Source organism: Ovis canadensis, chromosome 3 (assembly GCF_042477335.2).
Source record: "Ovis canadensis isolate MfBH-ARS-UI-01 breed Bighorn chromosome 3, ARS-UI_OviCan_v2, whole genome shotgun sequence".
NCBI lineage: Eukaryota > Metazoa > Chordata > Mammalia > Artiodactyla > Bovidae > Ovis > Ovis canadensis.
This window is the reverse complement of record NC_091247.1, coordinates 220,828,764-220,842,570: the sequence shown is the minus strand read 5'-3', so window position 1 is coordinate 220,842,570 and position 13,807 is coordinate 220,828,764. Positions and strand designations below refer to the sequence as shown.

The 13,807-nt window shown below is 53.2% G+C and overlaps 1 protein-coding gene and 1 long non-coding RNA gene across 13 annotated transcripts in view; both read right to left on the bottom strand.

Annotated features, from left to right (window-relative positions):
* Nucleotides 1-248: 248 nt before the first annotated feature.
* LOC138437905 (uncharacterized) lies at nucleotides 249-1,686 on the bottom strand. Its single transcript, XR_011256204.1, has 3 exons — nucleotides 899-1,686; nucleotides 664-811; nucleotides 249-331 (listed from the first exon to the last, which is right to left on the bottom strand). It is a non-coding gene; the product is annotated as an uncharacterized lncRNA (long non-coding RNA).
* A 1,169-nt stretch (nucleotides 1,687-2,855) lies between these two features.
* The window catches only part of BCL2L13 (BCL2 like 13), a 47,974-nt gene continuing 37,022 nt past the window's right edge, over nucleotides 2,856-13,807 (bottom strand). For 8 of the 12 annotated variants that reach the window (XM_069585955.1, XM_069585958.1, XM_069585964.1 and 5 more), the window contains one exon: nucleotides 2,856-4,937. In XM_069585955.1, the coding sequence (XP_069442056.1) occupies nucleotides 4,221-4,937 (717 nt within the window). In that variant the 3' untranslated portion in view covers nucleotides 2,856-4,220. The remainder of the gene's footprint in view (nucleotides 4,938-13,807) is intronic. The other 4 variants (XM_069585959.1, XM_069585965.1, XM_069585966.1 and 1 more) reach the window with 3 other exon arrangements.

Sequence of the window (13,807 nt, the reverse complement as noted above, 5' to 3'; positions counted from 1 at the left end):
AACAGCCTTCATACCAAGCAAGTGCAGGCTTTCCGTTTAAGGACCAAACACAAGAGGTTCTGGACTCAAATAATGGGAAACTCAGGCCTCAAGTACTCCAGTCAGGAACAACAGGCAATTAAAAGGTATAGAGATGATTTAAAGGCCCACGTAACCAGTCTCCAGGGTAACTAAATACACCTTTTTTTCTTTGATAGAAGTCAAGATTTTGATAAAATTTTAAGCTGCTGAAGCAGCTACTGCCTATCTGTGAGTGATCTTACCTGTGCACCTTCCAGCCCCGCGCCCAGCTCATCTGTGCCTAAGAAGCTGCTTCAGGCAGAACAGGTTTCTAGGCATGAAAGATTCAAGAACAGACTGACACATTCAGCGTCTGTGGTAGTTTCCTTTCCTAGAGACAGAATACAAGACGCACCCAGAGCAATCGGGACTTCCCTGGCGGTGCAGTGGTTAATACCTGCCTTGTAATGCAGGGGACATGGGTCAGGGAACTGAGACCCCACACGGGGTTGCGGGGTGGTGGGGGGAGCTAAGCCTCTACAACTACTGAGCCCACTAGGCAACAGAATATCCCACATGTTGCAGCTAAGACCCAGTGCAGCCAATGAAGGAAACACTGGCAAAAGCAGTCACCTCCCACCGAATGAACCCGGGAGCACTTACAGTTAGAAAACAGCACAGCCTCGTCTGCTCCCAGCGACGAGCAGCGCCTAGGACTGGGTCTGTGCTCCACGTGTAGTTCATGCTGGGTGTGGCTCCCGGTCGCAGGTCACTGGTGACAGAAACACCCATGTTAACTGAACATGTCTTCCTGGGGAAGAAGGCAAACATGAGTAACAAAGTACTAACACGTTCTTGTTGCCAAAACCACTTCTCTATTCCTTGAGTTCAAACTTACCAGAGAAGAAAAACAGCTACGTGGTTCAGCATCAAATGTGCAGCACCAGAGGGCTGGGCCTCAGGCCAACAGCTGCATGGCGGTGCAAAGTCTAAATGCAGGTAGTGTGGTCCAGCGTCCGGAAACAGATCACCCAGATTTAAAGGGTTCACCTCGGGAACACAGCGAGTCACTCACACAGTCAGTACAGCTCAGCAGGGAGTTGTCTCTCAGTAGGGGGATGATTCTCTTCCAGGAGCAGTTAAAGATGTAAAAGAAGCTCTAAAGCACCAAATAACCCCACTATCTCTTAGAACACTTCACCTTACCTACCACTGTTCTGCTTATGTTAACTCAGTAATCCTCTCTTTTGATAAAGTTCACGCAGGTTTTGGTGTCAGATTTTCTAGACCAGGTGAGATACTGTTGGTCATGAAGCAAGGTGCGTGGCTCTTGTCCCCGCGGCAGTCTCTCCTGTGGACGTCCCGACCCCAAGTGTGTCCCAGCCGCCCGGCTCGGCCTGTCCTAGCAGCTGGCACCTCTTAGGTCAGGATCCTTGTGCACAGAGGGGGACGTGCACGGTGACTTGAATTGAGCGATGGTTACAGAAAACGATGCTCAGTTGCTGAAAGTCTGGAGGCGGGCTTGCTGTGCACGGGGGCTGCTGAGGACCCAGCGCGCAGGGCTGAGCTGCCTCTGGGGTCACAGCCCTGGAGCCACTTTCTCCTTGGCAAGTTCACCAGCTGCGCCCGTGCTTCAGTCCTGAACTTCGCCTCCCGTGCGTTCTCCCGACGCTGCTTCCAGCAGAGCATGCTCTTCCCAGAGCCGAGCTCTGTGCCTCCCCTGACGCCAGGCACAGATGCAGGTGAGGGGAGAGCAGAGGGGCTCAGGCAGGAAAGGGGCCACCTCTCACCTCAGCACTGTGGAGGGCTGAGGGGCGGAATCCACACGCCGACCTCCGTCAAGGAGGCACAAAGAAGCCCTTTTAGTCTGAAGGAAATGGACAACTAAGACGCCAGGAGAAACACAGGAGGCCCAGGAAAACAGTGAGCTGTCTGTCCCTCTGGTGCTGGCCAAGGACCCAGCCCCTCCAGGCTCAGTGGGCGAGGAGGTGTCAGCATGCGCGCTGACCGCGCAGTCTCCCGCGAGCGCGTGCCCCGTGCACTGGGAGGGCCCCGCAGGACACACCAGTGCCGCATCTGACACCAGACAGGCGGCGGTGCTGACGTCCGGACGCACCCTGGGACCAACCGGGCTTTTGCGGGCCCAGATGTGGGCCCAGACTGTTACCATTTACCACAGAGAACATAAACCAGCATTCTTTAATTCTGGTGTTTTCCTCAAAAAACCTTGAGTGGCTTTCGCCAAGTGATCAGAAGTCATGACCTTCAATAGCAGAGTGCCGCAGACCCAACAACCAGAACCAGCAAGGGCTTGGCACAGAGAAAGCCCTGCTCGAAGGCGGAGCCGCCTGGGTCACCACTGAGCAATGCCTGGCCCCGCCTCACTCCTGCCGTGGAGGAGGTGGACCCCAGACCCCAGCCTCCGCAGCACAGACCCCACCCCGCCCACGGCTCAGAAGCAGCCTGGCTCCCATCGGAGCTTCAGCACCTTCAGCCAGTGGGTTTGAGGATCCAGAGTTTAAAAATGTAAACGCTGGAAGGAAAACGTTGTAAAAGGGAAAGGACGAGGCCGATGAGGCAGACCACTCGGGAGGAGGGAGGAGGAAGACGAGCTCCACAACACGAGCCCCGCCCGCTCTCCGGCTCCGCGGTCCAGGTGCAGAGCTCAGCACCTCCCTCCCCAGGAGCCGCAGGCGCAATGCCTGGGGCACTGCACGTACACACGCACTTGCACGCACACACGCACTTGCACACACACATGCTCCCAGCCTTTCTGGCTAGCCTGTAAACAGTACTGCTTTAGGGAGATTTCACTTCAAAAAATAAAAACAATAAAGCACATTTAAAACATCAAGTTTTGGTGATGAAGATAGGTAATGTAATTTTATTACAAATTTCAGGATCTAAAAAGTAACCTGTTACATCGACTAAGGTAACTCTGAGGTGACCCGTCTCAGGCACGGTCCTATTAGTGACTCGACCTCGGGAGGAGAGACGCAGTCCCCCCGCCACCCGCCACGCGGGGCACAGGCGGTGCATGGGGCTATGCCGTGTCCCCGGCACACGCCGACCACAGCCGCCGTGGCCATCGCTCTGGCATCTGGGCCGAGACGCTCTGCGTGAGCCTCCTGCTGGACTCTGAAGGACAAGCAGGAGCCTCAGGGGTGGCCTCTCTCCTGCTTTTTAACGTCAATGGTACTTAGGAGACTGTGCTGAAGAAGAGTCTGTCCCCTGGGCTGGAGCCCAGCATGGGAGCTCTTACTACAAGCAGCAAAGAGGGGTCGTGTGACCAGTGAGGAGTCTGTGGCCAGAAGCCAGGCTAACCCAGGCCACAGACAGTGACTGCTGGAGACACACCCCGCCAGGCAGCCACCTACAGAGGGACTGGAAGCCACCTCGGGAGGTCGGCCAGGCTACCCTCCTGCTTCTGCACGAGACAACTTGCCGAGTCACGGGCAGGGCCTGGGTCTCGTCTTATATTTACTTTTTAAAAGACTACAGGCAGCATCTTTATGAGGGGAGCCGAGGGAAGCATTGGGCAAGCCTCTCCACGGGCCGGCAGGGACCTGGGCGGGGAGGGCAGGGCAGTACCTGAGAGGCGGCGGAGACCGCAGAGCACTTGGGCTGCGGGACCGATGGGAAGAACAGAGGAGCCCGGAGGAGGGATCGCAAAGCGCACGCTCCTGGCAGAGGGGAGGCTCCAGGCCGGAGCGCGTCCGCAGCCGAGGGGCCCACAGCCAAGCCCTCCTGCCTGGCCCCCCAAGTGGCCACGAGAACCCTCTGCCTCTGAGGCTCTCACAGGACGCGTTACCCTAGGGATGTTTGGCAACATCGGGGGGTGCTGTCACCAAAGGGGAAGGTGCTACGGGGGCCAACAGGGGAGGCTACGCACCCTCGGGGGCACAGGCGCTCACAGCCCGGGTTGCCCAGATGCCACAGACAAGCTTTGGAAGCACTTTACACCCTAGACCTGAATCTCACAGGAACCCAGGCCAGGGACCGCCCAGCAGACCGCGTGTGCAGCCTCTACCTCAAGCCCCGACAGGCGGGCCGCCCCTTGCCCTGCTGACCCAGCCCCTCACCCAGAGCGTCCTGCGGATGTCCAACCAGCTGCTGCCCATTCGGATTCAGTCGAGACCACCAAAACCTTCCTCCTCGTCTTCTTTCTCCTGGGCCCCGAGTCCTGGCAGCAGGTCACGGTGGACCCTGAGGAGGAAAACCTATTTCTTCCGCAGAGCCAGTGCCAACCCGACCGCCACTGCTAGGATGGCCATGGCGGCCGCCCCTCCCAAGAGCAGGAGGGACTTGCCCTCAGGCAGCGGGCCGGCCTTCTCGAGGTCGCCTGGGCGGGGCCCTACCCTGAGCGCCCCCTGCCCCCCGGTGGCCTCCTCCCGACTCAGCGGGGCTGCAGGGGGCTCCGCTGGCGACTTGGGTGGCAGGACCCCCTCCCGCTCCGGTTCAGAAGCTTCTGCTGGGGCTGCTTCTGCCTCCTCTTCACCGAGCTCCACGAACAGGGATGTCGTGGGACTGGCCCTGGGGACGGCCGCCATCAGGGCAGGGGCCGGCGCAGCCGCCTCCCCCACACCCTCGGGGATCTCCTCCCGCTCCACGTGCACGATGTCGGAGTTGGAGGAGTTGTTCTCGCTCTTCTCTGCGGCCCCGTTGCTATCCAAGCTCTTGACCTCCTCGGGGTCCACTGTGACCTGCTGCCAGGACTCGGGGCCCAGGGACACTGGCAGGCTCTCCGTGTGCCAGCTCTGGCTGGCGGACAGCGACACGGGCAAGCTCTCGGCCTGCCAGGAGGCCGTGGCCGTGGTGGGCGACTCCGGGGGGCTGACGTGCGTGGAGCCGTCGCTGGGCAGAATGTAGATGTCGTTGCTGTCCTCGGCGGCGCCCGCGGGGCACTCCTCCTCTGACTCCAGGTTAAAGACGGTGCCCTAGAAGAGAAGCAGGCGGTCAGCACAAGGGCACTAAAGCAACCTCCGCGAACACCAACCGGGAAAACTCCCTCCCAAGCTGAGCCTGAGGAACACACACGCCATTTAAAATGATGGCGTTTCTGGACTGAACGGGCTCGCCTGCAGACCAACACAGAGGAGGAGTTTCCAACAAGATGGTTCTCGAAGCATGCCCTCAAAGCTGCATCAGCAGAAAGCTGATGCATATCCTATTCGACTTCACACGTATTTAACAGAGCAAATAACACGGCCCAGCAGAGGGAAGCAGCAAGGCAGGCAGCTCGTGCTGCAGGCTCACCGCTGGCTCAGCAGACCAGGAGAATGTGTCTTGGCAGCAGCTGGGGAGGCAAGGGTGAGTGGGGGCCTGGCCCAGCAGAGGCCCAGAAACACGGACCAGGGGACTAACAAGCCTGGAGTGACCAGGGAGGGGCTGGCAGTGGACAGAGGGCTCAGAGCCACGGCCTGAACTCCGCTGCAAGGGAGCGCTTGGTCACAGATGGAGCCGCCCCATGGGCAGCACAGGCCTCCCGCCCTTTCACTGGTAGGAGCCACAGAGAGGCAGCGTGGCCGTGGCCATGAGCTCCAGTCACAGGGAAGAACAGACTCAATTTTGGTTCTTAACAAATTGACCGTCTAGACATGAAGATGAGTCACGCATTTCACGTGACACCAGCAGCCCTGAGGCAGGGAACACGCGGGGACCAGGCGCTCGTGTTGGAGATGGACGGGAGGTCTCGCTGTGGATGACACCACGGATGGTGATGAGAGGCTGCAGAGCGTATGTGAGCACACTGGCTCCCACTCTTTCAAGGAGAATAATCTGTTCTCCAGCCAAGACCAGACACTTTCCGGTCAGATATGGTCAACTCCCCACGTCCTTGTCCTTAGAGTCACATCTGCTGATGCTCTGTGCACCCCTGGTTCTGCAGTCACAGGAGGCATGGCTCCACTGCGCTGGGAGCACCTCACGAAAGCCGTTCAAGCTGACTCCAGAGGCCCTGAGAGTCAGTATGCTCCCAGAAGGGCACTCCCAGCAAGGGCTGAAAAGAGAACCTCTCACAGCGAAAAAAGTGAAAAAAGTCAAAGTCACACAGTCGTGTCCAACGCTTTGCGACCCTATGGACTATAGCCCGCCAGGCTTCTCTGTCCATGGGATTCTCCAGGCAAGAATACTGGAGTGGGCTGCTATTTCCTTCTCCAGGGGATCGAACCCGGGTCTCTTGCATTGCAGGCAGATTCTTTACCAACTGAGCTACTAGGGAAGCCCAAGAGTTGGTTTAAAAAGCAAAAGCAAAACAAAGGAACCATAACAAAAAAGGTAAAAATTTTAATCCTCAGAAAGGAGACTTTTGCTAATTTTTGTTTCTGGCCACTGGGCACGTGGGATCTCAGCTTCCTGACCAGGGGCTGAGCCTGCACCCCCTGCAGTGGACGCGTGGCGCCCTAACCACTGGACCACCAGGAAAGCCACCCTTTGGTACTGTTTTATTTAAGGCTCGAAGCCCAAACAAGCGAAATGGAAATCTCAGAAGTTCCATTATGATGAAATGAGGGAAAAGTTAAACTAAGACAGCATTTAATACAAAGTTACTTTTCTCTTCATTTTTAACAACTCAAAGCTGAGAGTTAAGAACCTTCTGTCCTGTATCTAGAAGACTTCTTCACCACACAGCACCATCAGCAGGGCTGCCACGGCAACAGCTTGGCGAGAGCGAGGGGCTCCACACCGGCCAGGCTCAGCCGCTCTCCCTGCTGTCACGGGCTCTACCCTGCAATTTATTCCTGCAAGTGGGTCGTGACATTTCAATGACGATTCACCAAAAATTTTATGCTTTATGTAAGAAGTTTTAAAGAAAGAATAGATGATCACTGAAACTTTTGCTTCTGGTCAGCTAAAGCAAGAATCTCACCCGGAGGCCTCTCCCGCGACAGTCACTGTCGCTAACGGACAGCAGGCTGTCTCAGAGAGAAGGCACCAGAGGGAGCCGTCACCCACACGCAGCGCGCCACCGACTCCAGCCCCGCGACAGTCACTGTCGCTAACGGACAGCAGGCTGTCTCAGAGAGAAGGCACCAGAGGTCAGCGCACCACCGGCTTCAGGCACTGTCGGCACAAAGCGCTTGTATCACTGGGAGCAGCTGTATCTTCAGTCCCACTGACACAAAAACACAGAGGAACAAATTCAAGGGCTCAAAAATATATAATTAATTGGGACCAACGAGAGTTTAACAGAGAACTATGTTCTGTTTAAACAGACGCCGCCCAAGAAGTAGGAACTCGCCCAAGGCCCCTCAGCTGCTGTGAAAATTGGGCATCGGTGTCCTTCTGAAGCCCGGACTTAATTCATTTTGCCGTCAAAATAAGGAAGCTGAAGCACCTGAGGAGGGTGCACACCCGGCCTGAAGTCCACGGCCGGGACTGGCTCTGGCCAGGCGGCTCGCCTGTGGGGTCCAAGCCCCTGCTTCCCACACTGGTGCTTTTCCTGAGTTTACGGCAAGAAGTAACCGGAAAACGCTATTCTTGGTGTTTCCGTCAAGCAAATACAGGAGGTATGTTCAGGAAATTCTTCCAGTAAGAAGGGCGGTAGAGAAGAAACTGGAATATCTAAAGGGACTACTGCGGAATAGGTGGGTACAAGTGAAAGCGGACTGGAACCATCCAGAGAAGCACCTCGGGGCTGCGGCAGCACTCGACCGCGTTTGCGTCCGTCCTACTTCAGGTCACACAACCTACAAACCGTTGTGCCACCTCAAGCAGCGTTTCACACGCAGGGTCACAGCTGCCGATGAGCTGATCCACTGAGAATGCTGGGCAGACTCGCAAGACCACCCTCCCGGGGAGCTCACTCAGGGACTCAGCCCACCTGTCACCCCAACCCTTATCACCCAGAAGGTAAAACAGACGCCTGCTCCTCTACACTCGGTCAGACACGGTAAAAAAAAAGCTCAACCACCAGAAATCTCAAGGATCGTGAGAGAAGAGAGGAGACAGCACAGGGCCAAGGGCCGCCCTGGGGCTGGAGGAGGCCAGGCGGGCTGCATGGGGGCACGGGGGCTGCCAGAGGAAGGCCCCGTGCTTCTGGGAGTCGCCCTGGACCCCTGCTTTGGGCGGGCGAAGGCACAGGAGCCCCTCTGAAGCAGCCGAGCACCTCGCTCCCCCTGACAAGCTCTGCTGGCAGGGGAAACCAGTTAACCACCGCCTGACCCCAGAGGAGGGAGATGCCCAGCACTGACCCACCCTGGCCATCCGTGCCGTCTAGGGAGGAGGGAGAAAGAGAAACTCCTGTCAAGTTCAAGGGCGGGGGAGCCCACAGGCTCGCTCACCTGCAAAGACCTATTCACAGGCCTGCAAACACATCTCCTGATGCCTCACCACATCACCCAGACCTCCGGACGCAGTTCCTTCTATCCGGGACAGCAAGCCTGGCTATCCAGAAAGAGTGACAAGGCACAGCAAAAAAAGCACACATACACACGCCAGGACCAGACATGGCAGGGACACAGCAGTCATCCTCAGGCTGCTTCTGGGGGCTTCCCTCATGGTCCAGTGGCTGAGACCCTCTGCTTCCAAAGCCAGGGGCAAGGGTTTGATCCCCAGTCAGGAAACTAAGACCCACCTGTCTCATGGCACAGTCAAAACTTAAAAAAAAAAAAGTAAAACATCTGTTTTAAAAAAATGAACCTGGGCACATAGGCTCACCTTTAAAAAGCTTTACTCAAAATGGATCACAGGGAATTCCCTGGTGGTCCAGTGGTTAGGACTCCACACTTCCACGGCTGAGTGCCTGGGTTCGATCCTGGCATCAGGACTAAGATGCCACAAGCCATGTGGTGCGCACGGGAGCAGGTGCGGATCCTAGATCTAAATGTAAGATGCAAAACTCTTAGAAGATGCCACAGGAGAAAAGCTAAAAGCTCATGGGCCTGCTGATGACTTTTTAGATAGAAGGCACAATCAATGAGAGAAGTGAATGGAAAGCTAGACTACTGAAGAGAGAATTCTGAGAGAAAGAGAAGAAAAGGCACAGACTGGGAGAAAATACTTGCAAAAGACACATCCAATAAGGGGCTGTTACCCCAAATAACACAAAGAACTCTTAAAATTCAACATTAATAAAACCAACAACCAGTTTCAAAAATGAGCCTGGGGCCTCCCAGGTGGTCCAGTGCTTAAGACTATGCTTCCAGTGCAGGGGACGTGGTTTCAATCCCTGGTCAGAGAACAAAGGTCCCACATGCACTTGGCAAGTCCTCGGTGCTAACGAGGAAAGGAGGAAGCTCAGATGCGTATTACTAACTGAAAGAAGCCAATCTGAAAAGGCTACGTACTTTATGTCTCCCAACTCTATGATCTTCTAGAAAAAAAGCAAAATTTTGGAGACAATTAAAAGGTCAGTGGTTGCCAGAGTTCAGAGAGAGGGAGGGACAAACCGGGGAGGCCCAGAGGATTTCTACAGCAATGAAACCAGTACTGGTCGGACACGTCACTATAAATTCATCCTGACCCATATAATGCATAGCCAGCATCACCAAGAGGTCTGGACTCTAATGTAAACTGTGGGCTCTGGGGGATGCTGGTGTGCCTCTCGACAAGGGTAATGGAGGCTCCATCTGGCCCGGGCTGCCAACAGGGGGCTCGCATGTGTGGAGGCAGGGAGTTAATGTGAAATCTCTGCACCTTCTGATAAACATTTCCATAAACCTAAAACTGTTCTGCTACTGCTGCTAAGTTGCTTCAGTCGTATCCGACTCTGTTCTAAAAACCTCTCAATTCAGTACAATGGAAGATCATCTCAAACACAGTACAATGGGGGAAAAAACACTTGAAGACAAATATTCACAAAACAAGACCCAGCACAAGCAAAGGAGAAGGCAGTGGCGCCCACTCCAGCACTCTTGCCTGGCAAATCCCATGGACAGAGGAGCCTGGCAGGCTGCGGTCCCTGGGGTCACAAGAGTCAGACACGACTGAGCAACTTCACTTTCCCTTTTCACTTTCATGCGTTGGAGAAGGAAATGGGGACCCACTCCAGTGTTCTTGCCTGGAGAACCCCAGGGGCGGCGGAGCCTGGTGGGCTGCTGTCTATGGGGTCGCACAGAGTCGGACACGACTGAAGCGACTCAGCAGCAGCAGAAGCAGGACAAGGAACACTCCCTGCAGACCTCCAAAGACATTTATCCTAGCCATTTCTTTCTATAATTCAGACAACGAAGACTCACTTTTCTTTCTGCAAATCTCTAAGGCCAACACCTGCCTTACAACTCACTACACAGGGCGACCCCACCAACTACAGCTCACCACACAGGGCCACCCCACCGACTACAGCTCACCACACAGGGCCACCCCACTCACCCCAAGTCACTGCCTCCCTCACCGCCTCTCCTGCAGGTTCGAGAAGCCAGCTCCACTTCAGGAGCTCACGTTCATGCGGCTGAAGACAGACACAGCCGGGGAAGTCATATGACAGGCCTTACGTAACAGACATGCACCACCACGTGGCCAGCGAGCCCTCTCAGGGCCAGTGTTGTTAAGACCTGTCAATGCTTGTTCCACACAAAGTGCCTGGAAGGAGATGCGTGCTGACACTTTCTGTCAGAGGATGCATTTTCAACAATTAGCCAGAAAAGCATGCTCTTGGTTTTAAATACAAAAACACAGGGTGCTCAAATGTAACAGTGTGAAGTACAGATTGGGCACTCACATTTAGAAAGGAAAACACTTTAAATATTAACAAACTAGTTACTCATACATACTGCTCTATTGTAAGTGTACAGATTTTAGTTGCATAAAATACTTTATAACAAATTATAATTACCACCAAAGTTTGAGGCACTCCATCATACAGAAACAGAACACTGAGAAGGGAATAAACAATGCCCCCTCTACGCTCCTCCTCCTCCATCACAGAGCACCATCCAGGTTAGGAAGGTCCCTGGGGACGCCACCCACGGGCAGCAGCAACGACACCAGGAGGGCACTGGGAAGCCTAGGCTGGAGCAGGCCATCCTGCCTCCATCCACGACAGTCACGGGGAGGGCAGGGGCGCGGGGAGGGCTCTCCTGGAGGCAGTGGCAGGAGAGGCGGCTGCCACTGTGACAGCCCTGCCCCCAAGGAGATAGCAGCGACTGTGTCTGCCGTGAATACCACGCCCGCAGGGCCCCCACTCCCACAAGGCGAGGCCGTACAAGGAGGGAGGGAAGGCGAGGCTCTGAAGACACGTGCCGACAGTATCTGATCCAACATCACCCACCCCTACCCAAGGAGCTCCATCCAAGGCGCCTGAACACTCACATCTTTACAGAGGGAGAGGGAGCCGTGGAAAAAGGGGGCACCACCTCTGCAGAATCTCTCAAGGTGTCTCCCCTCTTCCCTACTGGTGTCTGCTTTGGGGCTGGGCATCTACACTGGGGATGTTCCTAAAGCACCCACCCAGGGACAGGAAAGCTCCTGGTAAAGAGAGGAGGGTCTTGTCACAAAAGTCTCTTTGAACCCAAGACCACTGTCAGCATGACCCGACCCACCATCTACTTTGACGGTCCAAGTTCCAGTAAGGTCAAATCCAGTGTTACATTCAAACTCTGAGAAGCATTTTACTAACCTCATTCCCTTGTCAGCCTGTTAGACACTTTGAATGCTAAAAGGTTATCTGATGATACGAAGGAATTATTTTTTTGTGTGATTCAATAATGGTATTATAACATAAAATTTAAAAGAACCTTTATCTTTAGAGATACACAGTGAAATCTTTGCAGAGAAAATTACAGGATGTCTGGATTTTGCTTCAAAATAATATTAGGACGGGAGGTGATTAGGCGATGACTGAAGCGTGACTGGCAACGAGTTAATGGCTATCAGGACTAAGTGGTGGGGCTCAGTACATGCACTTCTCTGTTTTCATATATACTCACAATTCTGCAAAAGAAAACTCTTTTTATAAAAGTAAGTAGTGTAAGGGACGTCCCTGGTGGTCCAGCGGTTGAGTCCACCTTGCACTGCAGGGGATGTGGGTCTGAACCCTGGTTGGGGAACTAAGATCCTACATTGCCACGGAGCAAGTGAGCCCGAGCGTGGGAACTAGAGTCTGTGTGCCTGCGTGAGTGACCACACACGCCTGGATCAAGACCCGGCAACTCAGACCTGACTCAGAGACGCAAGCGAGCGACCGGAGACTGACAAGAAGAACAGAGACCTTCCCCAGAGAAAATGCCAGGTGGCTGTGAAGGACGTCATGGGAAGCAAGGCACAGATAACCCGAATCCCACACAAACTGTTCCAGAGCACAGGGGAAAAAGGAGACATTCTTCCCAACTGCAATTCTTTTATGAAGCCTTAAAACTGAAACACAACAAGGAAAGTTACAGACAGACCTCACTCATGGAGACTCATACAACTAAATGGTGACATGTTAAAGGCACTCACATTAATATCAGGAAAAGGACAAGGCTGGATTAACACCAATGCTGTTAATACTGCGCTGGAGGTCCTGATTAGCACAGCACCTTGTTTTTAAAAAAGACACTCAAAGGAAAAAAAAAAACCTGACATTATTCACACATGCTGTGATTTTCTATGTAGAAAACCCAAAGGAACCCAGAGATAGTCAGAATCTATAAGATACCTGAGCACATGTGCTGGACAGAAAATCAATATGGAAAAATCAGTTTGACAAAGGAGCTGTAGGTATGTAAGATGTTAACATGTGGGAAACGCGGGGAAGGGGATGTAGGATTGCTTTACCTTTGTAACTTGTAAATTTATAACTTATTTTATTTTAATAAATAATCTTATTTTAATAAATAATTTTTAAAATTAGTAAGCCTGACAATAGTAAGTGTTACGGAAGACACAGAACAACAAAAATTCTCACATTAAAAAAATTCTCACAAGCTGCTGACAGAGCAAAAGTTGGGAAATACTGTGGAAACAGTCGGGCATTGTCTTGCAACTCAGAACATGACTACACTCCTGGAGCTAAAAATTCCTCCCCAGGCGAAAGGCCAAAGGCACTCCTGCACACGTGCCTGACAGTGTTCCAAACAGCAATGCGTCCAACAGCAAAAAGGAATAAACTACCGATAAACTGTGACATATTTAAAAAACCAAACGCCACCAACTCGTGGACTCAGATCACGCATTCGCAAAGGGAATCCATCGAGGGTGAAAACCGGTGTGGAGATAGGAGAATCATAGCCGTGACAAAGGTCTTACCTCGGCACAGACAGACTTGGATCTGCACCTTGAAAATTTCTCATGGGGAGGAGGGAGATAGTAAGGATAACAATGTCTAAACAGGATCCTCGGGAGGGTGATAATGAAGAAAAAGTTGAGAAACAATGACCTAGGTGAATCTCAAGAATATAACAGTGAATGAAAAAAGCAAGTTACAGAGGAATACATATGGCACTATTCACATAAAGTCCAAACGAAATCATACCATCTACGGGGGCACATGCGTACTGAAGCTACAGTTCGGAACAGGGGCTGCCCCTGTGTGTGCAAATCCAGGGGCAACGAGGAGACCCCGAGCGCTGGCTGTCCCTTCCACTGGGACGGTAAATGCCCAGGTGCTCATTCACTACTCCTCACTCCTTAGTTATTTCTGTGCTCTGTGCTAGTATGAAGTGTTTCAAAAACACTTAAAATACCACATATGCACGCAGAAGTACTCCAAAATCTTAGTAGATTAAATTAAACTGCATGAATAGCCTTTCCACTGATTGCCATTCAATCACAATATGAATACTGAATGAATTTAACCTAGGCTGTTAAAAACAACCATGAAAAGACTCAATTTTTTTTTTCTTAAAGAAAACATTTAGAACAACCGCAACAGCAACTGGCAGGCACG